Below are 27,632 nucleotides of genomic sequence, written 5' to 3'. Positions count from 1 at the left end.
TTCGAAGTGACCACTTTTTTTTTACAAAGGGCCGAGATGGTTGCCCAAATTACAAGAGTAGCTACATAACTTGGTACTTGTGAACCTGAGTTCGTTCACTCAATGCTTGCAGAAAACGAAAATGACATCCGAAAGGGAGGTTGGCTAGCTAGCAGATTGAACGTACGTGACACATTCAAACGCCTTGAAGTAATTGCCAGAAAGATTTAACTCGAGGGGTCTAAAAGGAAAGGACTTTAAACATAAGGGGTCTGAAAGTAATCTTACAAATTCATTATTTGGGGATAAATTGAACCTTTAAACCCTAAAACCCTCAAACCTTTAAACCCTGAAAATCCCAGAATCAAAATAAAGCTTCGATCTTTGCTCTGCAGATTTCAGTTTGAACTATCTGACAGCTTCAAACAGAGGTACCCATCTTCAATTCCTATTCTTTTTCTTCAAAATCTGATGTGCTATTCATTTTCCTTTTGCTTGTTCTTAGCTCAAAAGCTCAAATCAATCGAACTTTACTGCCATTTACTTTATCAAAATCTAGAATTGTTGCTTTTATCAGTTGAAATGTTGTTTAGTTTTCAATTCCACCAAGTTTTTGTTTAGGAATAAAGATAAAGCAAAATCTGAAAATTTTGAGTTCCTTTAACTTTTTTTTGGCCGATGCAGAATTGAGAGTTCACATGATTGGGTAAGCAAATGGCTCTAAGATATCGGCGTTTGAGAGAAATCTCAAGACTTTTGCCGCTAATTCACTCCGGTGAGCTCACTTTCTATCTTTTGTGAACTTGAAGTTGTGTAGCTCTAAGCTTGTTACAAGCGTAATCTTAAATGTAATCAATTCCAATTTGTTATTAAAGTAAAATCATTTCAACACAGAAGCAGTTAATCCTGCAATTAGAAGTGAATGAGTCGATTAGAGGTGCTGAAAAATCATATTGTATTTCCTTTGTTCAGGCAATTGTTATACACAATGTAGTTCAGCGGGCAAGTTAGCAGCATTGTCCATCATTCCTCAAGTATTTGCTTGGGAGAGAAATGGTACGAGGATGACACACAGTAGGTATATGTTCCACTTTGATTATACACCCATTTCTTTTTCACTTCGTGTTTAATTTTCAGTCCAGTGTGTATGCATATATGTGATTCAGCTGTATTGTACTGATGAAAGATATCATAGAGTGCACCATTGGTTTTATTACGTCTATATCTCAATAATAGTATGTGTCCATTTAGTTTGGTTGTTATCTATGTGTGTCAAATTATTATGTGGCAGTTCAAGTTTTGTTAAGCTCTTTTGTTGTCTTTGTAATTGGAGTTATATCTTCTAGGTTCTCAACCACTTCAAAAGTTTCATACAAGTCAACCCAGGAGCTTGATCTTTTGTCATTTATTAAATCGTCAATGGATGCCCCTGAAGGTACTCAAATCAATTAAGACATTTATTCTTTCTTTGATATGTAATTGTGATTATTTGTTCTTTTTTTGTGGATAAAATATTCATTTCTTGTTTAAATAACTGCTTGTTTCGTTATGCTGTTGTTATAGTTCTTTGTCTCTCATGTACGTTTTGCATTAATAATGTACAGGCCCATGTCATTGTTGGTTGAATAGGTCCAAAGGTGACAGAGATTTCCTTGGAAAAAATCGAACTTTCTTGGTTCTTGCAGGGTGGTGTGAATCTTTCTTAACAACTTGTGAATCTGTTATGATGTTAGAAAAAGTGAAGTCACTTCAACAGAGGTAACAAAATCTTGAAATAGTTTTACTTCCATATAGGACATGATTACTGATTTGGAGTATGTTGTTATTATGTGTTGGGTTGGGAGGGGTTTCATACTGGAGCTCTCTCTCTCTCTCACACATATCTGTGTGTACTTTATTTTAGGTATCCTCAGCTCCATGTCATGGGTTTCATGTCCGGCAGTTCAGTTAGTTTAGCTGCTGCTCAAAGTAATCTAATCCAATATGTAGTGAAGGAAAATGCCAAGTTTCCTGTCATATTGTCTGATAGGACCTTCCCTGAGGTAAGGTAAAGATCCTTGGTTCAGCTTGTTAAAAGACCAAAAAACGATATTTATGATCTTTTAGATTGTGATTGCAGTCTTAAGCATCTTTAATAGATGTACTCGGATCATTTCTCTTAAAACTACTTTATGAGGTACATTAATTGATTTGGTGTATTTAGATGGACAATGGGGCTTGCTACATTTTGTTCAAAGATTTTGAAAATCCAGTATTTTACCCTGAGAAGGACCTTGATATCAGAACTCTTAACAAAGGTATGCATGTTATCCCTGCATCACATGGTTAGATATTGTCTTTAATAATAATTTTCTTTCCTAGTTGTCTATATCTCTGTTGCTTTCACCTTCTTCCCCTCCTTGATTAGATTCTTGCGGGAGATATATCATCTATAGTAACATTGGAAGTTGCATCTGAAGATTTTATTTTACCCTTTTGTCATTTTTACTGTTTCATAGTAGGCTAGTTGACCAAATACTTACAAATCAATGACTGTTATTTTAATTTATAAATCTTCCATAATGTATGCATGCACATCTATACTATATGCACACCAGTAATTGTGTATACCAATTTCATGTTCAATATGAACAAATTTGCATGCATAGACTTATTTCTAGTTAAATCTTAATGCTCTTCTCTGCTGCTTTGCAGCTGTTGAGGAATTGCATGTGCAAGATGATGGGAGAGCCCGGTCCAGAGATAACTTGAAAAGCACTTGGGTGAAGCAATTTGAAGTTATCAAGGAGCCATATGTCTTTCCTTTGAAGAATTTACTATTTAACTTCCCAGGTATAGGCTCCCTTTGCTTCAAACTTGCTGCGTAATATATGCTTTAGTATTGTGGGAGTGGTCCACCATAATTGTTTAATTTGTGTAAAAAAAAAATTGCATCATTTTACACTGTAAACTTGGTATCTTAGGTTTTGATGACTGAAATCCTGTGTAGGATATGAATAGAAACATTTCTAATCATTCTAAGGAATCTAATCTTCAACTGGAACTTTGTTTAAAAGATCTATTACTACTCGAATAACCTGTTGCAAATATATAATCTTTTACGATAGGCAGCACTTCTATTATGTACACTGTTTCATGAAGTACCATTGGTTAGAGCCATTAGATTATTGTAACTCTGATGCCTTGAAGGAATTGCATGCTAGCCACCCTAACGTTTAGTCACTTGTATAAGCTGGAAAGCACTCATGTGAGGGTGCAAGCCCTAAATTACCCTTCTCTACCTCTATATATACTGAGAAAGGACATGTATAACTTGGAGTTCTGAACTGAACATGTGTGCTTGAGCAGAGTAATTAAATTGCTGATGATCTGATTAGAACAAATGATTTTGTAAATTTTGCTTGTCATATGCATCTGAATCCATGCACTTTTCTAGTTTGATCACAACGTTCATTATCTGATTTGGAATTGTAAACTAATTTGCTGATAGCTGTCAATTACAGGTTGCGTCTCTGCAGATGAAAGTGGGAACCGTTTCTTCCTTTCTGACAGCAGGCATCATCGGATTATTGTATTTGTTGGAAACGGGAAGATTCTGGACTGTGTATGTATAAAATTTTAATAACTGATATATGGTTTGCTTTTTAAATATTCATAACTTCAGTATCAATCAATGTAAAGACTCAGTCAAAAGATTGAGCACGTCTGAATTAAGAATAGATCACGACTTTTAGTTTATCATCTCCCAAGGGTAAAAGATTACCTTAACATAATTAAATTGATTTCTTTTGGGTTCATATTTGATTTGCTAGAATTGACCTTAACAAGTTCTTGGATGTTAATGGCTAAAAAAGTTGTTTGAACATTTGGTTTCTTTCCATATAGGTTCAAATCGTCTCTTATTAATTTTCTGGCAATACTCTGGTGTAAATTTTACACTATTTCTCTGCAGATTGGTTCTTCCCCGGGTTTTGAAGATGGAAACTTTGAATCGGCCAAGATGGTGTGTCCTGCATCTTCATTTTATGATGCTGCTGAGGATTCCCTATATTTTGTTGATTCAGAGGTATGAGTTAATTTGTGAATCATGGTGTTATATTTATAACCCCATCACCATATTGCATGGGTTTTGACTTTCCATTTCTGTGTGTGGCTTTCTATCTAATAAGAACCACGCAATTAGGAAAGCTGACTTGGGGAACCGGGTAGTAGAAACTCTTTATCCGAATGACGACACCAGCAAGAATAGTAATTCTATTTGGGCTAGAATCATGATCAAGTTGGGTTTGCGAAGGGATGATACGCGGTCTGAAGAATTTGATATACAATCACTAATGTTTCCTTGGCATGTGATGAAATCTAGCGAAGACAGTCTTTTCATTATAAACCGAAGGTATAACATGCACCTTTATTCTTGTTATGATATCTCTTCACAAAAGTTGATGGCAGCTTTATCTGTATTTATTTTGACCAGCACTCGATTGGAGTGTTCCACTTATATCAGAAACTTTTCATGTTATATTATGAACTCTATTTCAGTGCTTATGGTTAGTACCTTAGAGGTGGCTTAATTAACATTATCATGCAACCTAAAACACACGCATTGCTCGTGAATTTACGCCTCAAGACTTGATAGTGAAACAGATCTATATGTGGATTCTTTTGAGAAATGGCTATATTTCACTGTCTGGTCTTGTTCCGTATTTATATAACTTGCACCTGTGGATGCATATGAATTATCTTAGTTAAACCCATCTTATATGAATATGTTACCATGAAAAAACTGAACCACGTGTGTAAAAGCTTTATATATGCCATGGCCAGATAGTGAAATGAAGACATTCTCGGTTCAACTTTAAATAAGTATTGATATATTGATTGACTTGATGTGGATTAATATGAATTAACTTACTATGCAAAACCTAAATCACTTGCATATGCTCATGCATATATGCAATGGCTTGATAGTGAATGAAGTATTTTTAAACTTTGTATAGGTATTGATAAGATTAATTGACTCAATTTTCAGCTTTGAAACTTTATGGGTCCTAGATTTCGCTTCAAGGGAGATAAAACAAGTTGTCAAAGGTATGCCATTTTACTGTTTGCTATTTTAGTACTATGTGTAGCTGAGTCTAACATCAGAATATATTAGGGTTCCCAAAGATTATGGATGTCTGTGGGCTAGAGATCATGAAGAAAGTATCCTTGTTGAAACAGATGCCAGATGATTGGTTGCAACAGCAGACTAATGCTGTCTGTTCACCAAAGAGGCTCCCATATGCTGGTCTTATATCTTCATTGACAACCTTGCAGAATCACGTTATTCTTTGTGACATGGGTATGTATTAGCCATTTGCAAGTCATTCCTTGAATATTTTCTCTATAAAAGTCAGTTACTCATTTCAACGCTTGTAATTGAAGTTGGACAGAGAATTTTGAAACTAAGTGAAGAATCCGGACTGTGCTCAACATTCCAATTTTCAAATTTTGGAATCCTTGGATTGCCGTATTGGCTGGCTTCCCCCTTGGAGAGAGTTTATGCAATGTATGTTTACAACGAAAACATGCTTAAAGTTTCTCCTTTCATATCACCCGCTCCTCCCCTCTCTTCCTGCACATGCGATCACAGATATATTATTTTTTTTGAAAGTTTATTTGTGTCCATGCCCACTCCACTTTTGTCTTTAGAATCATCTGTGATTTTGATTTCATTGACTCTAACTTAGAAGCACAAGTAATAAAAACATAGAAGAAGAATTATAAAGGAGGATAACAAGTGAAGAAACAGGAGTGCAGAAAATAAGTTTCCTTATCATGTTATCCGTTTTTGGCTATAGTGATAGGAGTTTCCTGATTCATTTTTTATTAATCCAAATTTTGTACATTTTTGGGCTCATTATGCAGTGGTGGACATCTAGACCAGATTGATCATCAGGAATGTGTCAGCTTGTTACCAGGTTTTTTTTACTGTTTACCACTTGAATACTGTATGTTGTTTTGTGTAATTTCCACACACACACACAAAATATACATACATATGGAGGGCCTTTCCACTAAGGAATCCCTTTTTGTTTTTTTACTTATATGAGGAGTAGACCATTACACCAACTTTCCAATCACATTTTTCATTTTAACGCTTTCGATTCTAGGTCCTGGTGTGTGTATTTATTTATATCACAATTCTGTGTGATATATTTCTTCTATTTTTCTTTACTTTTTTCAGTGGGGCTTGGATTTTATTATCTTGCAATACTATATGATCGGTCTCATAGCTGAACGAAAAAAGCAATATTTTCTTGGAGTGTACATTTTAATATGATCGAACTTAGCCCAAATTTCTCGACTTAGCTCCCTGTCATATAATTGACTTCAAGCCAACACCCTAAGAGTTATATAATTTGATTAATTTGATAAGAATGAACACCTGACCAATCTACTTCTCTAGTACAGTGTGCTGCTTATGTTAACACTGCTAAGACTTGAGGTAAAATTGGATATGCTGTTTCTATTCGTATGCAGCCAAGTCTATGCATTCTTTGATCCTGGCGTATTTGCATCTGTGTAATAGGTAGAATTGGTATACACTTAAATGTTGAAATTCCTGTGGATACTGAGCTTGTTGAACAGTTACAAGAGGGTTGTATATGGCGCCAGGCAAGGGGTGCTGCCAATGAAGTGTTAGGGGCAGAAGATGCTGGAGGATCTACGGAGAAGGTACTGGTAGAGCTTTACTATTTATATTTTTTTACTGGAACTGAAGTGTGGTTTGTATTGCAGATTAGTTATCAAGATTGTACTAATTGTTCTACTTCTATGCTTAGTAACTGAAGATAGCTGTTTGGTGTTTGCAGGTTGGTGCTGCCCAAAAATGGTATGATGAATTGGATAATCTTGCCTTTTCACTGTCAACACCTGAGTCAGAGTTGAATGTTGAAGATAATTCTGCAACTTCAGATAATGGATTTCAAGATGCGAAAGTTCACATTGATTGTGCTGTCAATACAAGTCCTGGTACAAGTGAGGTGTGCACTTCCACTGCATATAACTTTCAATCTCAATATACTTATTTCCATTTTTCTTTTTGGTGGGTGGGGAGGGTATTCGATTTTAAGTGATTTAAAATGTTCTTAATTTGAGGTTAAATATCTGTCGGAATTGCTCTCCTTTAGTTTTTGTTAGTTTCATCATATAAATCTTCTCTGAGTATTACATAAAGTACCTGGATATCCCTATGTGGACAGGCACTGGTCCAAGGGTATATATATCAATGTCCGCATGTTACTGCCCAAGTTGCATTACCTGCCCAAGTTTTATTTCTCATTATTACCATACATGGTATTTTTTTATGGCAGTATAACCTATGTGAAATTAAACTGTCTCCTGAGATCTAGAATGATTGGAGCAAACTGCTAAGTCTTGTGTAAAATCTCTGCTACATTTACACGCTTCCCTAGTAGTATAGCCCTATCTGTGCAGGGAAAATGGTGCTAATATTGCCAAGATATCTACATTGTTGTCAAAATGCAGGTCATTGTTTATGCAGCACTGTATTTAAAACTTAGAAAGGAAGAATTATTAGAGAATAATCAGGAGAAATATGCAGCAAAGATAGCAGATATTTTGAGCTCGGAGAGAAGTGGAAAGATGGAAAGAGATTCGTTCGTCCAGTTCTTGTTAAAATCAAATGGAGATTTGAGAGACCTCATCTTCATGAAACCTCTCCATGTGAGGGTGAAACTGGATTGCCTTGATCACCCAAAGGCACCTAATGGAAAAAACATTATCCTAACGGACTCCAACATTGAGATCAATGTATCGCTTAGCTCGTAATATTCGATCCATAAAGGCATTACTACATATTGTTCTTTTGTTCTTTACAATTTGATTTTGTTTTAATGAGCATTCATTCCACAACATTATTTCCCTTTCAAATTGTATCTTATATCAAGAAAGAGTGACAGTGACTAGAGTAGTTTCACTAGTATGTACGGATGCGATGTTGGTATCTTAAAGGCAGGCCAATAATAAGAATATTACAATCCCTGAAGTACTTGTGCTCCACAATTTTCTCTTCAATTTAAGAAAATTTTGACCTCTTTCTCCATGCTTTGCGGACACACCAAAAGATCCTAACCCATTTTGGTTTATTGCCTACATTTTCCCCACTTTTTCGGGAAATAGACCACAAGGTTGTTTGGTGCATGCCTGTCATGAAACTTGTTGCTGTTGTTGATTCTCTTCTCTTAGCTAGTTTCATCTTAATTTCAACATTTCGGGTCATGTTTCTACAACCAACTCGAACTAGGCTGTACATTTTTGCCTTCCTTATCCCTCACATTTTTAAAAACCCTTGTTCTGTTCCGTATTCTCCACCAAAGCATTTCTTTCTAGGGCCGATTAATTTCTTCTTCTAGGACGATCAGTTTTGATCTGCAGAGTCCTCGGGATCCATACATTGGAGTAGAGGGGGAGAACCTTCTACTTCTTTGTTAGGATCATAAGCGTACACTCTTGTATACATAATTGCAAGGATTTGAACAAGTATATGAGATGAGTTGCTTTTCTTGCTTCTCATCTAAAGCTGCTGCCAAGAGATCAAATAGTGGGAAGAGAGAAGAATTGTTGTCTCTTTCCGAAAGGGAACCGATTCATAATGTAGCACCTGCTGGTATGTTGCATTTTCTCTTTCTCCTTTCCTAGTGTTCATGTAAGCACTATGATTGTTTTTGACATGATAAATCTTAGACCAAACCCTTGGTGCGTATATTTCTTCTGATTTCCATACGATTCTCTGCTTGGTTTTCCAGTTGCGTTTCAATTAAAAGGTTAAGAGTATACATGTAATGTCTTAGAAATTAGTGTTTGCTGCACTATTGATTTCTTGATGTGATTCATTCTATATATGGTCAGAAGTGCCTAAAGCCAATCCCCACGCCCCGTATTCTGAGCAAACTACAAACAATAAGAATGCTAATGCAACTGCCAATGCCAGTAAAGATGGTGGTAATAATATTGCTGCACAAACGTTCACCTTCCGCGAGCTGGCTACCGCCACAAAGAACTTTCGACAAGAATGCCTGATAGGCGAGGGCGGATTTGGAAGAGTTTATAAGGGAAGGCTTGAAGCAACAGAACAGGTAGGTAAAATGCATGTCATAAAAGGCTCAAGAATTTCATTTGCATTGTTGCAATTAACTTTACTAACAACACGTGGTGACGATTTTGGCATTTCTTTTTGGTTCAGGTTGTAGCTGTGAAGCAACTTGATAGGAATGGCTTGCAAGGCAATAGAGAGTTCCTTGTTGAGGTGTTGATGTTGAGTCTCTTACACCATGACAATTTAGTGAACCTTATCGGATATTGTGCTGATGGTGATCAGAGACTTCTGGTGTATGAGTTCATGCCTTTGGGATCTTTGGAAGACCATCTATTAGGTACTTTACTCGTTCTGTGTAAATTGCCTTTCTCCCCCTCTTAGACTATGAATCAATAATAGAATCTATGGAAAGCACATAAATGAAAAACTGTAGTTATTACTTGTGCATGTTAGTATGCAAGAACTATACTACTTATGTCTAACACATGGTGTTATAAATTTGTATATACAGACGTCCCACCGGGGCAAAAGCCATTAGATTGGTTTAAGAGAATGAAGATAGCTCTAGGAGCTGCCAAGGGTCTAGAGTACTTGCATGATAAGGCGAATCCTCCAGTTATTTACCGCGATTTAAAATCTTCAAACATTTTATTAGATGCTGATTTCAATGCAAAGCTCTCTGATTTCGGGCTAGCTAAACTTGGACCAGTTGGAGACAAGACACATGTATCTTCAAGAGTAATGGGAACATATGGTTATTGTGCCCCAGAGTACCAAAGAACAGGCCAACTGACTGTCAAGTCGGATGTGTATAGTTTTGGAGTTGTGTTGTTAGAACTAATCACAGGAAGAAGAGCAATTGACACCACAAGGCCAACAAGGGAGCAAAACCTAGTGTCTTGGGTAAGCTTTTGTATTTGTAACTCCAAAGATCAGACACTTCCTGCAAGACGCTTATAGAGTTTAGCATGTGCTCATATCTTAATATATGGTGTTTCAACAGGCAGAGCCAGTATTTAAAGATCCTCATAAGTATCCGCAACTAGCTGATCCACTTCTTCAAGGAGACTATCCAGTAAGAGCATTGAATCAAGCAGTTGCAGTTGCAGCAATGTGTCTTCATGAAGAAGCGCCGGCTCGTCCCTTAATGAGTGATGTAGTCAGTGCTCTCAGTTTCCTTGGGACCAATGAAGAAGAAAGTATTCCCTCCTCACCCTCACAAGACAATGAAGATGATGAAGACATGTTCAACGCAGAAGATGAGAACTTAAAGGAAGAAGAAAGTGTAAACGAACGCAAGCGCGCTGTGGCAGAAGCCATAGAATGGGGTTCAACTTCAAGGACCAATGCAGCCTCCTCACAGTTGCAAAGCACTACTGCTTCTTCATTGCAAAATTGAGCTCCAGACTAAATTTAACATGTCCTTATAATTCTTTATTTCTGGCACTCATCTAAATTGTGTCCGAGCTGGCCATGTCAAATTCTAAGAGTGATTAGAAGATGAATCACCAAGAAAATGCGATGAAACTGGTTTCAGTTACTTTTGTTAAAAAAACTGGTTCATTTTGTATATGGTGTGGCTGAAGTTAGTGAACTAAGAGAAGGAAACCATATGTGACATCCGAGTCTTAAAATCTCGTTGACATATGAAAATTGCCCTCACAAAATGAACTTGTTTTTCTTCTGAGAAGAAACGTAAATATATTAATCAAGAAGCCAAGTTTGCATCAGTTTGTAGCAGATCCTATTTGCTAATTTGCATACGTTGGTTTGCCGACAATATCCCATTTTGTCAAACGGGACTCTCTTATTTCCACATGACCATTTCCTCAGACCACTTTTGAATTTTATTTAGGGGTTTTGCCAGTTTGACTAAAATAAAAGTTTAAATTCAAGACGCGATGTTATAATAACTTGAATCAATGTTTTTTTTTTAAAATAAAATTTAGATAAAAATAATTATATATATAATTGATGAAACGGAATAAGATACTAAATTTGGATTGAGAATGAAATGTCAGGCACCATCATGCATTGCATGGTGGATGTGAAGAAGAAGACCATTATCTCAGCAATAATGAGCCAAACTAGTATTTGCATAAGCTTATGAAACGACATAAACATGACATAAAAGTGCATATTCTCATAAAGGTCTAACACATTACATAATTTAATTTTTATGCTGTGTTTAGATTGAGGAAAACAATGAGGAATTTAATTTAATTTCAGAAATTTGATATTCTGATAGGTCGTTAATTAAAACATTTTATAATAAATTATATAAAACATCATCGTTAGTATATAATAAGCAGAGATCGTTCAGTCCGGATAATCAAAAGGGCCTCAAAACTTATCATGTTATTGGGGGATTTGAGTTTGATTATAAAACTACTACTGAAAATAAATCCTAAATTACTATTTATATGATCGACTTCTCTTTAACAAACTTAAACCAAATTTACCATTACACCACATAATTACAAGTTCGAACCTATCATGCATTCTAATTAGACCAATTACATATTTTTTAGACACCAATACAATTAGAGCCTTATGGGATCATCTAATCATGCAATATTTCAATTAATATTTAGATTGACTTAGGGCTTAATCTAAATTTGCATGCAATCGAATTCAATAACACTTAGTAAAATCAAACAAGATTACATTTAAGCACAAAATCTTTGTTAGAGACATGTTTCATGTGTGGCGTCACCCACCATGGTTTCACATGCAAATTTCCATAATTTTTACCACTTTTAATCAATACAAACTGAACCTACTTAGGACATGATTCGATTTGTGTTAATATGATTGATGAATCTAGCACTCAAACACAATCTTAGGGACTGCATCCAAGCACTAAATTCATATGCACATATCTGAAAATTATCTAAAAATATGAGAAAGATGATTATAACACAACAATAGAAATACAAACTCAATAATTATAGAAAACCATCAATTCGGCAAAGATCCAAAAATCCAATAAAACAATCTGAAAATTTCGATTATTAATACAAAACAATAATCTCATACAAACATCATACTACAATCTTCATAGACAAAGTATTGTAGAAAATAAAAAACTAACAAAGCCATGGAGATGAGTTGCGAGAATCACACGTTGTAGGAACTTTGGAGGTGTGTCTTCAATGGTGATTTCGGTGGATATGGAATTAGTATATGGGGGATAACGACTTGCTGTTTTTGTGAAGGATGTTTGAGGTAGTTTTTTGACAAAAATTTGGCTCTTTGATGCAAATGAGAAATGATCATATTTGAGAGGTGGGGCACGGTTTGAACTTGCATTTTTCTTCTTATTATAATGTCATGTTTTAATCCATTAATTCATGTCATGCTTTATTCCCTAAATCATGTCATGTTTTATTCCTTTAATGATCATCTTCTAGCTTTTAGGTTGCATATGCATGTCTCAATCTCTCTTCTTTTCATTTCATTAATCTTCACATTTATTTATTCATTATTCTTTTCTTCTTCCCACGACAAAAACTCTATTTCTTAATTATATCCACTTTAGGCACTCTCATCCTCCATGCTTTAATCCCTTGAATCATGTCATGCTTTATTCCCTTATTGATCATCTTCTATTTAATTGTTGCATGACTTTTTCTCTATTCTTTTCTCACGGCTCATCCTCCATGTTCTTCTTCATTATCTTTTCTATTTAATTGTTGCATGACTTCCTCTTGTTCCACTATATTATTATCTCTTAAATCCAATTAGAACAAGTAAATTAGTAGAATAGAAAAGTTCAATTAGAAAAGTTACGAAATAATAATTTCAGTTCAAGTAGGACTTTCCCAAATTGTACGTTTCCTAGTCTAAAAATGATTCCTAATGCAAATAGGATTCTCGATAAATCACAAATGTTACAGAAACGTCAAATAATAAAGACTCCTAATTCAACTATGTTTCTTAATTCAACTAGGTTTCCTAATGCGTTTTCAACTTGTTTTAGCAGAAAAAAAATGCAACCAATGTCGCTAAAAACTCATACTACGACTCAAATACTTGATATTACACTAATAAGGGCTAAACAAAGTACATATGGAGGTAAAAACATGCTAAGAACGTCGCACAAAGTGCTCATATCATATTCCTCATTCTATTTGGGTTGAAATTCCAAAGGAAGTGCAAATTCTATTTGAAAAGATAAGGGGAATTTGAAACATGTTTTCTCTATTTATTTTCCATGAAAAAGAGGTGTCATTCTTTAATTCCCAATCTTTTTTATATAATTCTAACTATTTTTTAATATCCAGAAAATAGCTACCAAACAAAAAAAATCTTAATTTTTAGAATTTTATATTCCTAAAAATAGAATTTCCATCCAAATAAAATTTCTATCAAAATAAAATTACTCTGTTCAAACATAAAAAAAATTCCACAACATAAAAAGAAAATAACGTGATAAGACTCATAACTAACTGTGCTGACCCGGCACCACTTTCTAATTCCATTCACCCCTTTAAAGAATATCAACCTCTATCCTTCTGTGAATCTAAGAAAACTCTGATGCCAAGGTACGTTTTCAACACCGTCAATCCGAGATGGGTTCGTCTCAGTCTGACCACTTTCTCCGTGCCAAAAATTCTATCTTTTTTCTATTTTCTCTTCTGGGTTTGAACCTAATGCGCTATAACGGTATAGGATTGAAATGCATAAGATGAGTTCTACTGGGTGTCATTGATTCAATCGTGATTGTACTAAAGTTTGATGCTTTTTGGAATTTCTGGTGGGTTTTTGTGGTTTCAGGTTATTAATGGGTTTGATGGTGAAATGGGCATTGGTTATATAAACAGTGTTTGGTTTGTGAAGATTATGAATTGTAAAAGGTGGTTTTGATTGGATTAGGGTCATTGTGTAGGTATGAAAAGTGAATCTTTGAAGTGGGTTTTGGGTTTGGTATATATATTTGCTGTTGCATCTATTTGGATAGCTGCTAGTTTTGTAGTACAGTCGGTTGTGGATGCCGGTGTGTCCCCTTTTCTTGTTACCTACGTATGCAATTCATTGTTTGTGATCTACATTCCCTTGGTTGAAGTGGGGCGATATCTGGAGGATTCGTGTGGAGGGTTTTGGTTTTGGAAAAGTAGGGAGAGTAGTCCTTTGCGAGAGTTGGTAGAGTCTGAGCAATCCACTCTTCTGGGAGATGGTGATGCTGTTGTGAAAACTGATGATGAATCTGTGCAGACTGTGCATGTAGAAGAGGGACAAATTGGCGGACTTGGAAAATTTGTTGATGGAGAAGTGAAAACTGTGGCTTATGAGCCTATCAGGAAATCATCAAATCTGTTTGAAGTTGCTGATAAGCAAGTGGATGAAAAAGGGCGATGGACACGTACTCGAATGGCAAAAGTTAGCCTATTAATTTCTCCATTTTGGTTTTTCGCGCAGCTCACATTCAATTTGTCATTGAAGTATACTACAGTTACAGTAAGCATTTTGTGAATCTATTTTGCATGTCTTGCTTCTTAATTTTGTTCTTCTGTTTGAGCATATTCTTGTCTAATTGGTTTGTGGTTCTTGTTCCTTGCAGTCAAATACCATCTTAAGCAGTGCTTCTAGCCTGTTCACCTTCTTGGTTTCTCTAGCATTCTTAGGTGAGAACTTCACTTTGGTGAAGCTTTTCAGTGTTCTTCTTTGCATGGGAGGAACCATAATTGTCAGCCTCGGTGACTCACAAACTACTCTAAGTGCAATTGCTTCAAACCCTCTACTAGGAGACATACTCGCTCTTGTCTCAGCAGCTTTTTATTCTGTGTATATTACCCTCATTCGCAAAAATTTACCTGATGAGGATGATGAGAAAAGTGGTCGTGCTAGTATGGCTCAGTTTCTGGGATTCTTAGGGCTTTCCAACTTTTTTATTTTTCTTCCTGTTGCCCTGGTACTGCATTTCTCAAAGCTGGAACCCTTCTACGTGCTGACCTGGAAGCAGCTTGGTCTCATCATTGGTAAAGGTGTGTAATTTACTTTTATGTCATACGCATTACGACTTGGGGTACCTCTAGTTATTAATACTTTTTTAATTGTCTATACATAGGTTCTGAGACAATGAAGCTACAAATGTTGATATAATTCCTAAGTTTTGTTACCAAGTCTACTTATGTTCATTTGGTCTGATACACCTTTAGCAACTAAGATATTGCAATTCACCTGCCTTATAAAGATTGGAAAACTATACTGCCTCTGCCCTCTAGTATTTTTGTTATTCTATACAACAACATGCTTATGAATGTTCTGTTGTACATGCTAAAATATGAAGTGGTTTCTTTTATGGGATGACTAAACCGTCTATTTCCGTCTACTATGTAATTATTGGTACCAGTTGGTATTTTTTTTACATAACCAAGTAAATTGCATCTAAAATCATTTTAGGACAATACTTTACTCACTACTTATCCAAACCAGACGCACAAAGTAACTTGATTTTACTTAGCAACTTAGTCTTTTGGATCAACTGAGCTTTGTCCGGAAAGTTGATAAGATTCAGCATCTATTGGTTTTTTGACTTTTTCTTATTATATCTTGGGATACATTTAGAGCTAGGGACATTGAAATTACTTTGGCTACAACTTTGTTTTGCTTTGTTGTTAAGCTGTTAAGTTGAGCATAATATCTTAAATCAATGAGGCTTTGTCAAACTTCTGTTGAGTAAGCAATTGTAATTGTAAATTTTTATTGGGTCTGGTGTTCATGCTCTTTGCTATAGGGTTTTCATTTGCCTATAGAGATATTTGGAGTTGAGATTCTGGTCTTTTGTTGAACAGATATTCTGTTCACGCTGTTTTAGATGCTATTAGATTCTTTCACATTTAAACTTTTAGATGAAAGTGTCAAGATGCATTGTATTCAAATATTTAAATTGTAGAAATGTGTAGTACATTTTATGGTTAATGCAGCAGCTATCTACTTGTCGTATAACAGTTCAATCTGGCCTTTACTGATGTTCTTACTGCTTTGTGGTGTCTCTGTATGTTGAAAAGTTTCAGAATTAACATTCTGGTCTTGGTCTTTTTGTCCAAGTTTAATGTATTAAGATGATCCTACATTTCAGATGTTTAGTCAAACTACCCGTTTGTGTCACTTATAAATTGTTAACATACCTACTCATGAGGACTATTCTAATCAGGTGCAATAATGATTTTTAGCCCCATCGCAAGTTGTTTCACCCTTTTAGTTGGGCAAGTTGTTTAGCCCCATCGCAAGTTGTCTCACCCTTTTAGTTGGGCAAGTTTCCTTGAGTCACAGAGGCATTCTGCTAGAGCCTATCAAAAATCTCTTATCATGGGATCTTTAAGTACCTAGCATTCACTGTATAAAATATCATTGCCTGATCGTCCCTGTAGTTCACAGACAACAGCATTCATTTTCGTTGGTAGTTGGTACTAATCTCCTTCTGTTCTTATATATTCATCACATTATACTTTCATAGCGTGTAGTATGTTACTTTATTTGGCCACAAACTACTAAATTGCTGTTAGAAGCCTAAAGACAAGCGTTGTGTAACTTTCTTAGTTGGTTCTGTCATTTACATCTTGAAATTAAAGGTTAGGTACCAGCTTGTTTGTCTCTTGTGACACATTTCTCTACATGATTCCAAATAATCTATTGAATGATTAATAGGCCTGTTTAAATGAGGTCCAAGCTTTCTAGTCCTTCTCTTGCCCATCATTTAAGCATAATCGTTATATACTGTTTCATGTTTAACCAATACTAGGTCACATCGTTGATTATAATATTTTTTCCATGTGTTTAGGTTTGCTGGATAACGTTCTGAGTGATTACTTATGGGCCAAGGCTGTTCTTCTAACAACAACCACAGTAGCAACAGCTGGTCTATCTATACAAGTTCCGTTGGCAGCAATTGTAGACTCAGTGACTGGCCATGCTCCTCAGTTTGCCGATTACTTTGGAGCTGTGGCTGTTATGATTGGATTTGTTGGCATTAATATTCCTTCTGATGCTTTTAAGAGGTCGGAAGGAGCGACACTAGAACTAGAGAATGGAAATAATAGAAAGATTAGTTCAATTAGTGAACCTGGTGGTTCATCAGGGAGTCCTAATTCAACTGCCCGTTTATAGCACGCCTTTGTTCTATGCACGTGTCAATCTCAGATTATATAAGTTTCTCACCCATGTATCGCTGATTACTTTGTATAGAACTACAGGCACAAATTAGGCTTGATATGGTCTTTGTATGGAATTATTGTGACGTCTGGCAAGTGGCATTTAACATGCAATGGAAATTTGTAGCAAAATTAAGTCGAATTTGCAATCTATTTGCTTTTACAAGATAAGTTCGTTTCACTATGCTTTCCCTAAAAAACAGAAAGCAAGACAAGAAGAAATCACTGGATTCCAGAGAGTAATATGAAATAAGTCGGCCAAATAGGTGTTTTGCGGGTATAACCACATTTACATTCTCATTAAAAGTGGTGCAAACCTTGGCTTCCAGAAAATATATATCAGGCTCTGAGAGATCATCACTCTATACCAGTCTAGAGTTCCAAATCGCCTGTGCGTTAACTCAAGAACTGCCAATTGGTTATGTAGCAACGTGCGAACAACCTTATAAAGGTATAGCTGGAGATTAATCTTTCTATTGCAAAAGTATAATTTATTCTTTTGTCAAAAAAAAAAAAACAACTAATACAGTGTTTAAGCCTCATTTTTTTCGTGTCTACCTTGTTTGCTCTTGCCAATTCAGAAGAGCTTGAGGTTGTCCACTCTGTTGAGTTTGGATCGAATGGCTGAGGTGTCGAAATACCTGCAGTTTGGGAAAAGTGTCTTCCACTATATGTCACTAGTTTCATTTGCTAAATTGAAGACGCCCATATCATATTTGACTCCTTGCGGTACATTTTTAGGAAGATTATCGCTGTAGAAGGTGGAGTAATATTCAATGAATCATCGGTGTAGTAAATCGAATTCGGTCGACATCCACAAAAGTTTTTTTTTTCGGCAAGACATCCACAAAAGTTTGAAACCAAGACAGACATCGATGGATTGTCACCTACATGAAAAGTCTCATCTTCAATGTCTGTGACCTCAACTTGAGTTACTGTGGATGATTGGTTGTCCAACTCCAACTTATAGACCTTGAAGCTCGTCGTCTAATTATCCCAATCTATCAGAGGTCTATTTGATTTCACATGTCCTGTGAGGCATAATAGATCTCCTTTGGTTGATTCTACCAAATATGAGCGACTTCGACCAGATAAACGTCGTCTTTCAAAGCCACCAATTTCAAGTACACGTGCCATGCCTTCTTCAACATCGAACGATATGATACGTCCATAGTCGTTACAAATTGCATAGAAACTTACATTATAAAATATGGCATCGGTATAGTTTCCTCCTGCAGTATATATAGGTGTCCAGCTATTTTCTCCTCTCTTATGGATGGCAATAAGCGAGGAACCAGTGAAAAATGCTAGAACCCAAAAATTATCTGGTTTCAGGGCTGGATCCGATCGAGGATAGTATGACCTTCGGAGGATACCAACCTTCAAGTCTAACAGGAGGGAGGGTAAGAGTTGCCCACCGGAAAGGGTTGACGAGTTCTATACGCCATTCTCTTATAAGCTTGACACGATTAAATATGGCAAACAACCATATATGGCCGGAGCTACAACACTTAAGATTTACTAACTCTTCTGTAGGTAGAGAAATTTGTAACTGGATACTGTTGTACCTTGTTCCTTGAAAAACGCTTCACAATGTTCTAGTTTCTAGGGTTCGGGTACCACCTCCAGACCTCCTTGTGGAAGCAAGATCATGGGAGGACGTGGGCGATACCAGCGATCTTTGTCTTCATTATACTTCTCTTTAGCAATACGATACCACATTTTGCAAACAGCAGCGAAACGAACATAGTCAATGCATTCCAACAGCTTATCCAGAATCATCACAACCAGGTCTTTTGGCGGACTCTGTCATTCAACTACTGATGAGGGCACGACGTTATGAAATCTAGTGCTAGGGCACCATTGGTTCCATGCATCTTGATTATTCAAATTTGTGTCTGAAGAAACGTTGCCCATGGATGTTTAGTTAACAGATTGATGGAGATAATTTAGATCGATTGCAACCTTAACTTATTTATAAAGGCTAACAAAAGTTGGAAAATCATAATGATGAGTCTATTATATGGATCTCTTACAAAAACGGGAAGTAGTAATTATAATATTATTTGCGAATAAATTCCCCTCAAACATTGGCTTCCAGAAATATACATCAACCCTGGTTTCCAGAAAATATATATCAGGCTCTGAGAGATCATCACTCTATACCAGTCTAGAGCTCCAAATCTCCTGTGCGTTAACTCAAGAACTGCCAATTGATTTAAATTCACAGATAGTGATAAGTGTGGTAGGCAACAGGAAAGCTAGAGTCAGTTATTGTAGTTCCTTTGCCATTTTGGAGAGGTTTTCAATCAAGTGAACATAGCCTCTAACAAGAGGTTGTTTGTTTTAAACAAGAGTAAAAGACAAATGAACTAGTTAACTGTCGTTGAGACTTGAGAGGAGGTAGAATGCATATGGGAAACCGCCATTCTGATACATATAATCTCAAAGTAGTGACTTCATATTTCAGCATGAGTGCATGAGTTGCAATCTTCTCTATGTGAGAAACTGAGCGTTATATTTCAGAGATATGTACAGGGTATAACAAAGTGCATCGGTTGAAATCATCACCATATTCTTACTCTACAAAAGTTTGATACATTCCAGTAATAAGGGACACGAAATTTTTTAACAGCAAATAAAATTTCAACCAAAAAGTTTGAAGCCATGCCATCAAAAGAAATTCTCCAAAATAAAGGTGTTAAAAAAAGTTAGCTTACATCCAATAAATTTGAAATTGTGGTTGAATGCATCTTCAACTCGATGCAGTTTTAAATTGGCTATTCTAATATATATCCTGCTTTTAGGGATCCTATCCCCATCTCTTTGATAAAACTATATGGATGCAGCTCAATGTAGATAGATAAGAATTAATAGTGAACTAAAACACGTACATATGTTTGACATCAAACCAGAAAATATACTGATTGTCTTAACAAGATGATTTATAATGCAACATAATAGAAGATTGGTCTCTACTGAATATCTAAGTTTCAAGCTTTGAACCACCGAAATCTCAAACCTAATCTAAAACAAAATGATTCGCATATGTAATCATAAATTAACCCATCCAAACTGAAAACTGAACTGGCGTAATCCAAAAATCATGCATCATGAACCGAATCAAAAGCAGATATCATCACATTGATGTTGCTAGCTAGTGCACTCTATGCATCTGGTCCCATTGTCGTAGCAATAACCTGTTGACTTCAGAGACAAAATTAAGAAGTTGAATATGAGCTAATTTTGGAAACTGGGAACAGTTTCTACCTCCTGCCTTGAACTGTTACGGTCTCTTGGACATACAAACTCATTGACCGTAAATCAGGAACCATCCTACATCCCTACAAGAGAATTGAATTGAAATAGTATTTTCTTTGTGAGCAAGCTGTACGTGACTCGTGTGAGGTAATATAGCCTTCTTATATTATGGAGAAGGACTAACTCCAACTTGAAGTAGTGTTTCGATCTTCATGAGCAATCTGTAACTCGTGTGAAGAAAATCTTTTACTCAAGCTTGATTATGTGAGTCACTTCTAGGTCTTGATCTTATTTTGAATTTTTGATGATTAACTTCAATTTTATATCTTTCTCAAGTATAGATCGTTAACTAAGGGTGAATCATGTCGAGAAAACTGTGGTTCCTGACTTATCTCCCAAATGTGGGCAAAGTATGAAGAGAACGAAACTTCTTTGTTCTTTTTCTTCACGTTGCTTTAGTACGTAGCCAATGCTGATGAGTTAGAGTGGTCTACGGTGGTAGTGTGGTAGATTTAGTATGAGAGGAATAGACGTGTGCATAGCAGTGTGGAAGGGGGAGTCGAAGGACTTTTTGCGAAAGCTTCACACTGGATGAGTTGCCTTGCTGCAAAAGGTAAGGACTTAATGCTTGAGGAAACTGAGAATGGGCGAAATCATAAAAGAGAGGTGGAGGGGCTTCTCGATCATCGGAGTTCCGGGTTTAGTGAACCAAAATGTTTATGGCGTGTTATTAACTCAAGAAGGTCAGTATGGTACGGCCGGGGGCGGTGGTGACTGGTGAGGGATGATAAGCGCGCGGTTGTGTAGCGGACTGCTGGCTGTGCCCGGGATGGGTTTGAGACTTCTGATTTTGTAGCTCAAGTAACGGACTAAACTTTTGTGCTCAAGCATTGCTTCCAGATATCATAATTAAAGGTTGGATTCGACAGATCGAGGAAGCTTAGTTGAATGTGTTAATTTCAGTTAAGTAAATGGAGCTTTGTTCCAAGAGCATGCAATAATGCCGCGCCCTTTGTGTAGCGAAAAAGGCGCTGAATATCTCCACACGACCTTCTGGAATGTTCTGGAGATAATCCCATCATCTTTCGCAATTCAAAAGCATTTTTTGTAATAGACTACTAGTACGTGCGGAAGTGTGTCGATGGCCATGGCCAGTACTGAAGTAGCAACGGAAACGTACGTATTGTCCCAAGGAAGTTGATCTTGCAATGCCAGTTGGAAGAGTTTCTAAGAAATGATCGACGATTATCATCATTGACGAAACTATGAGAAAGCGGAGGGTGGTTGGGGGATTTTATATAAGACTAACAATGAGTTTAATCAAACAGCGGAGGTCAAGTGAGCAATAATAGAGTTCCGACTAGAATCAATCCAAGTGCATCACGCGGACAACTGAAAGCCAGCGTCTAGAAGATTTTATAAAAAACGCTAGGCGTTAATCAGGCGGACAGTTGAAAACCAACGCCCAGAGGATTAATCGGATTTGTATTTTTGTATATATTTTAAATTTTTAATAACAAATAATTATATAAATACAATTAAAATAAGAATATAATGCATGAAATTAATGTAAAAAAATATATAATGAAAATACATATGTTCTTAATCCTTATTCCTTAATCCTTAGAAATGTTCAACAATATTGATCTAATGATCTTAGCCTCTTAGGAAAAAAAAAGAAATACAATTCAACAACAATGAACTTAGGAAAATCAATAATAAGAAACACAATTCACCAACCCTTTGGAAAATAAGAAAAACAATTCAAACAACGGGAATGCATTTTTGCAAGCATAATCCCTCGGAACTCATCAAATTCTTCTTCTCCATATCATTCAAATACTTCTTTTGTATCCTACTCAAACTCAAAATCCAAAACTAAAAAAAAAAAAAAAAAAAAAAACCTAGCCGCCCAGGCGGGAAAAAATCGGCCCAGGATCCGCCCAACCGCCTAGGCGGGTAAAAATTGGCCAACCGCCTAACACCGTCGTTTAGCCCAAAATCGCGGCGGCCAGGGGTCTCCGGGCGCCTAGGCGGCAATTTTTAGAACATTGAGTGCATGCAACAGACTCATGAATTGAATAATAATTACAATAACTAAGGTTGAAAAGAAGCAACAGATCGACCTCTGCCCCGTTGAAATTGATTTCCAACGAATGGGTAAGCCACGTCTCTCAGTCGTATCTTGGTAATGCTTTCCATATATAGTTTGGAAGAGAAGAGACTGGTCTTGTGTATACACATTCTCAGATCTCAACCCAGCTTTTAGAACATTGTTGTGCACCGGGTAAGATTGGGGGACATTCACGAATAAAGTTCCACTGTCCAATCCGAAACGACGGCGTTGAAAGCCTCCATGGTATTGAGAGAGAGAGAAAAAAATCAACACAGTACTGGACATGAAAAAGTTACTTGGAAGCAGGTAGCTAGAAATCCTAGAATGGTTTTGAGTAGGTAAGAACTAGTAATTTTGTGATACACAACTTAATTGCGTTACACATGCATATAAAAAGTCCAGATTTCAAGAGGAATTAATCCTATCCCACAAGGTATTCAAACATCTTATTAAGCCTTGGAAATTACACATATCGAATACAAATATAGTGTGTGTGTGTGTGTGTGTTTCTTGTCGATCGATTTTGTACTCTCATGCCGTACGTGATGATGAAGATGTTCGGTAGACGAAGCCTTTCAAGAAAGTTGACATAGTGTTGTGATCTGATATGCTGCAAGTCTAAAGCATTCTTCACTAGAAAACGATAGAAAACGATATAAGTCGGATGGAGAAAGTTGGTTCGAAGAACTCCTATATGACGTCATGCAAGAAATTATGCAGCGATTGCTCCTGGCAGACTATTTGAACTGTCGAGATGTAAGCCCTAGTTGGCGAGCTGCAATTGACAGCAAGAGTTGGCATCCTACTGCTCATCATCAATTTCCATGGCTTGTGACCAGTTATGTGTTAGAAAGACACATGTCGGCATCCTACATCAAAACGCATGCCGGTGATGATGAGCAATGTTTTAAAAAACTCGCCTCAAGGCTCGTCTGAGGCTTAAAAAGCTTAAAGTTACATACATAACAACTCTGTTTTTCGGTCTGGACACCGAGACTCACCTTATGTTACGTTTTTTACGCCTTTTACGCATTTTACTACGCCTTAGAAAATAATATTTTAAGTATCTTTTTATATTAATTTATATAATGTGTTTAATTTGAGGAAAACTATCTAAAACATTTGGATTATGAATTTCATTATATCTAAATGCAATAAATTTATAAGTTCTTATGTATATTTGTTCTTTTTGTATGTGTATAATTATATATTTACACATTTAACTACTAATTTTTTTATAACATAAGGCTTACGCCTTATGCACCTCAAGTTCTAAGGCTCAAGTCTATCAAGAAAACGCTTTGGGGTACGCCTTCGCTTTTTAAAACATTGATGATGAGTACTTGTGTAGTGCAAGCCATTGGAGGATTCACAATCTAAAAAATAGGAAATAACTCATATAGTTATTGTGCTGGAACAATTGAGGGATGTCTAATCATAAAAGTTATGCTCATAGCTTTTTCCTCTGGAATCCAATATCTGGTGTTGGAGTTAAGCTCCCATCACACGCATCCCCCAATGACATATTCTTCCCGACACTAAAAATAGTAGCCTCTTCGGTGCCAACGACAACAATGGGCTATGTGGCTTGCCTTCACTTAAAACATCTAGGTCGTTTGGCCTTCTGCACTCCCACTAATAAATCATGGACTAAGATTGAGACTGAAGAAACTTTAAAATCTTAGGATATAGAAATTTTTGATGAGAAATTATATGTGCTAGCAGTTATAGAAAAGACGTTAGAGTTTATGATGGTGTTTAACATCCATTTACAGATACATGTCTACACATTACATAGGTTGATGCCCTAACTTTAAAAACATAGTTGGTGACACAAGGTTATCAACATGTTACTTGGCGAAATGTTGTGAATCAAAGGACATGTTTATGGTTTTTCATCAGCATCCTTGTTTCCCTCTATATCATCAGATCAATGGATTCAAATTTCAAGTGTTCAAGTTAGAGGATAACAATGATGCTACCAATACTTCTCGATCAGTGGGTAGAGATTGCTAACCTTGGAGATCGAACATTGTTTTATGGGCATGCACGCTCAACAAAAAATTCATTCCTTGTCATGATAAAACACTCAAAAACAATTGTATATATGGTGTTTTATTGAACGGTTTCAAAGGTGGCTGGGTCCACCTCAGGAGTTTTTCCTTTGACAAATAGGAGCTTCAAACTTGTTACTTACTCTTCAAACATGTATCATTGTCGCAGTTTTATTGGGAGCACAGTTAATGGTTTATTCCATATTCTTGCTATGTAGCTAACTTGTACATATAAATTATTTCTTCTTTTAAGTTTTTGTTCAGTAGTGTTACTGTTTTGGACTCTCAATCTAATTAGAGGACAAGACGAGAGAAAACAACCCCAAGGGAAAAAATAATTTGAGTAACATTTTCTTCCTCACAAAAAAATAGTCTTGCAACCATGCAAATGTCTGCTTTGATTCTTTTTTTTTTTCAATATGATGTCCACGTTGATCAGTTTCACACACTTGACAAAAAAAAAACCACACTTGAAATGAATTCAAAATTATTAACACTTAAGTACCTGACCCTTCAACTCTCTACCGGATATAGTTTAACTAGACAAACTCAACAATCTCCCCCTTTAGTCTCTTCATCGTCTTAGTTTGATGTAATGTTACAGGTTGAAGCAGGTCTTCTGAATTCTCACATCTCACACCGCTTCAGTGCCATCACCTTGCAAGATGACTCGAACTCGTTGATCTCCAACATAAACCCTAAGAGATGGGAAAACTAAAGACATACCAGCCCCAAACTAATGGGCTACCATAAGGCGTGCCAAAGTGTAATCTCTTTCACTTATGTTTTCTAATGACATCAACAAAATCAGGGGTATGGTCAATGTAAAACGTGTGATCAACAAATTCAACATGCTCATGCTGAAATTCAACCTACTAATGACGGGCGTGACTCAAAAGTTGAATGATGGGCGAGAGCCAAATAATGAGAATGTTGGGCAAAATTCACATGTGACACGGATGACAGGTTCATCTTAAGGCCAAACTGGGTTGACCTCGTCGGTTTTTTTTATTGTGTTTCTCTATACTTTTACACATATATTGAGATATTTAAATATATATATTTCCGCAATCGAGCATTTTGCTGCAATAGCATTTAAAAAACTGAACTGGATGAAGTGGACAAGTCTGGTTTTTGCAATATCTATCATTGCAGAGATGTAAGACCCCAAAATGTGAAACAACCTAGCTAGCCTTGGTTCAATCCCAACCAATATCCTTAATTAATTATTTTCCTCCAAAAGTAATCCCTAGTTCCCCACCATCTGTTTCATTTTGAGATTCAACTCTTCTTCCCATTTAACTACGACCCTCAACTCAACAACTAGCCCTAGTTTCATTTTTGGAGACCAACAAGTCCTCATCATGTTCCCAGAATCTCAATTGAAAGACCAAACCCTTTCCCCAAACACTATGGTAAATTAAGACTTGACAGTGCCTTCACCTTTAGGTTAGGGTTACGTAAAACAAAATCATGTGCCTACTTATACATGCACAATTAACTAATGCATTCCATTCTTTGATTCCTTTTGCTTGGGATATCATATAGATATTGTTACATATATTGTAATTATCACTATAACATTGAGGTTTTCAACTGAGGCATTGGATTATTTTATTTACAGTGGTACATATACAAAACAAATTCGCAAGACAGTAACAATAGGCTTTGTGTGTGGTCCAAACTCCAACCCAATACCCAATTGAAGACATATATCTTATTTTCACTACTCACTCCTTCTCTGTCTTTTTTGTTACAGTTCTCTCTCTCTTGAAATATTTGCTCACATAGTCACACTCATCTCTTTAGACATAAAAAACTTTGAAGAACCTCTCTCAAGATCGGAAACAACATCTTAAGAACTCTGGTAAACCTCTCTATGACTTTTTCGTATCTTAATTTTCTGAACATTGACGAGTTTCATGAGGGCCTTGACCGTCGTCAACTTATTGACTGAGTCCTTCCTTATAACCTTGCTAGCTCAGGTACTTGGCTATTCTGACGATCGAGCAGTGCCCGTATGGCCGTTTACGTGTTCCTTCGTCGAAGGCCTTCACGATCACGACTTTCCTTCTGAACCCAAAAGAGCAACTTTGTTAAGCTTTAGGGACTTGACCATTTTCGCTATCTCTGTTGCAAAACCCTAACCCTCTGGCTGTGAATATGGACAACACTGAAATGTTTTTTTTTATCTCAAAAGTGAAAACTTCTTTCTCAATTTCTTGATTTCTTCTTTTTTATGGTTGAATGGGTTGTTCTCCACCTTTAACATGTCCATGTTCTTAATAATTAGACCACCTCATGTATCTTTCTTTCAAATGGCTCCGAGACCCTGCTTCTTGGCGTCTCTCTTCCTGATTTTTGAATGAAATGTTAATTATCGGGTTCGAATCAATATATAAAATGTCTTGTATTTATGTTTAATTGGTTTCATGATAGTACAACAAGTGACTGAGAATGTTGGGAATGCTGGGAATGTTGGACTTGATCCACTTGTGTCGTCTGTGCGTATGGCAGGTACGTATGTGGGCTTAATTGGGCTAGCCTCTTGGGCTTTATATTTGATTTTTATTTATTGTTGCAGATGAATAATCTATATTTTTTCTTTTTTTGTTATATTGAGATATTCTTTATGACTATTTTCTTTTGAACTATTTATTCGTGAGACAACATTTGACAACACAATCCGAAAGCTGATTGAAGACAATCAAACGCTATTAAAGGCGAAGGAGAGAGATGTAGCGCTGAAGAATTATAGGATTGCTGAGTTAGAGGCTCAATTGGCTTTTGCTCGACAAGAGGTGAATAGTTACAAGGATGCCGCTAATATTGAGGTTCGTCGAGCAGCTTTTAAGGAGCTCAAAAGATCGGTTGACATTGAAAAGCTTACCAAAAAATAGTGGTTGTCCTCCATGATGAAGATTTCCTTCGAGTTCTATGTTTCAGTCATAGAGCCATTTGTTGGA

At 36.4% G+C, this 27,632-nt stretch overlaps 3 protein-coding genes across 4 annotated transcripts; all 3 read left to right on the top strand.

The window, feature by feature from the left end:
* The first annotated feature begins 285 nt into the window (after positions 1-285).
* Positions 286-8,065, top strand: LOC126782770 (uncharacterized). Of its 2 annotated transcripts, none has more exons than XM_050508074.1 (18): positions 286-410; positions 664-754; positions 952-1,053; positions 1,313-1,414; positions 1,584-1,737; positions 1,883-2,021; positions 2,183-2,276; positions 2,674-2,811; positions 3,483-3,583; positions 3,932-4,045; positions 4,149-4,372; positions 5,009-5,067; positions 5,135-5,320; positions 5,404-5,527; positions 5,887-5,939; positions 6,551-6,696; positions 6,834-7,004; positions 7,510-8,065. In XM_050508074.1, the coding sequence occupies exons 2-18, from the start codon at positions 694-696 to the stop codon at positions 7,810-7,812; spliced, it is 2,271 nt and encodes a 756-aa protein (XP_050364031.1). In that variant the 5' UTR covers positions 286-410; positions 664-693; the 3' UTR covers positions 7,813-8,065. The 2 variants fall into 2 exon arrangements, with proteins under 2 accessions (XP_050364031.1, XP_050364032.1); XM_050508075.1 differs by having other exon boundaries at positions 952-1,057; positions 1,326-1,414; positions 7,510-8,064.
* Positions 8,066-8,527: 462 nt separating this feature from the next.
* On the top strand, positions 8,528-10,478 carry LOC126784079 (probable serine/threonine-protein kinase PBL25). Its single transcript, XM_050509576.1, has 5 exons — positions 8,528-8,650; positions 8,893-9,119; positions 9,227-9,416; positions 9,591-9,982; positions 10,083-10,478. The coding sequence occupies exons 1-5, from the start codon at positions 8,533-8,535 to the stop codon at positions 10,476-10,478; spliced, it is 1,323 nt and encodes a 440-aa protein (XP_050365533.1). The 5' UTR covers positions 8,528-8,532.
* Positions 10,479-13,540: 3,062 nt separating this feature from the next.
* LOC126785510 (thiamine-repressible mitochondrial transport protein THI74) lies at positions 13,541-17,331 on the top strand. The gene is made up of 4 exons (XM_050511225.1): positions 13,541-13,626; positions 13,859-14,539; positions 14,643-15,066; positions 16,866-17,331. The coding sequence occupies exons 2-4, from the start codon at positions 13,973-13,975 to the stop codon at positions 17,189-17,191; spliced, it is 1,317 nt and encodes a 438-aa protein (XP_050367182.1). The 5' UTR covers positions 13,541-13,626; positions 13,859-13,972; the 3' UTR covers positions 17,192-17,331.
* Positions 17,332-27,632: the final 10,301 nt, after the last annotated feature.

The sequence above is a fragment of the Argentina anserina genome, chromosome 2 (assembly GCF_933775445.1).
Source record: "Argentina anserina chromosome 2, drPotAnse1.1, whole genome shotgun sequence".
NCBI classification, from domain to species: domain Eukaryota; kingdom Viridiplantae; phylum Streptophyta; class Magnoliopsida; order Rosales; family Rosaceae; genus Argentina; species Argentina anserina.
Note: the sequence above shows the minus strand (reverse complement) of the source record. Positions and strands in the feature narration are given on the sequence as shown.

Excerpts from the sequence above, each read along its gene's own strand:
- LOC126782770 (XM_050508074.1), top strand. The coding sequence starts at position 694 with ATGGCTCTAAGATATCGGCGTTTGAGAGAAATCTCAAGACTTTTGCCG. Across the intron at positions 5,321-5,403 it reads CGTTATTCTTTGTGACATGG|TTGGACAGAGAATTTTGAAA; the intron begins GTATGTATTAGC and ends TTGTAATTGAAG. Across the intron at positions 5,528-5,886 it reads TTGGAGAGAGTTTATGCAAT|TGGTGGACATCTAGACCAGA; the intron begins GTATGTTTACAA and ends CTCATTATGCAG.
- LOC126784079 (XM_050509576.1), top strand. The coding sequence starts at position 8,533 with ATGAGTTGCTTTTCTTGCTTCTCATCTAAAGCTGCTGCCAAGAGATCA. Across the intron at positions 9,120-9,226 it reads GGCTTGAAGCAACAGAACAG|GTTGTAGCTGTGAAGCAACT; the intron begins GTAGGTAAAATG and ends TTTTTGGTTCAG. Across the intron at positions 9,417-9,590 it reads TTTGGAAGACCATCTATTAG|ACGTCCCACCGGGGCAAAAG; the intron begins GTACTTTACTCG and ends TTGTATATACAG.
- LOC126785510 (XM_050511225.1), top strand. The coding sequence starts at position 13,973 with ATGAAAAGTGAATCTTTGAAGTGGGTTTTGGGTTTGGTATATATATTT. Across the intron at positions 14,540-14,642 it reads TGAAGTATACTACAGTTACA|TCAAATACCATCTTAAGCAG; the intron begins GTAAGCATTTTG and ends TGTTCCTTGCAG. Across the intron at positions 15,067-16,865 it reads TGGTCTCATCATTGGTAAAG|GTTTGCTGGATAACGTTCTG; the intron begins GTGTGTAATTTA and ends CCATGTGTTTAG.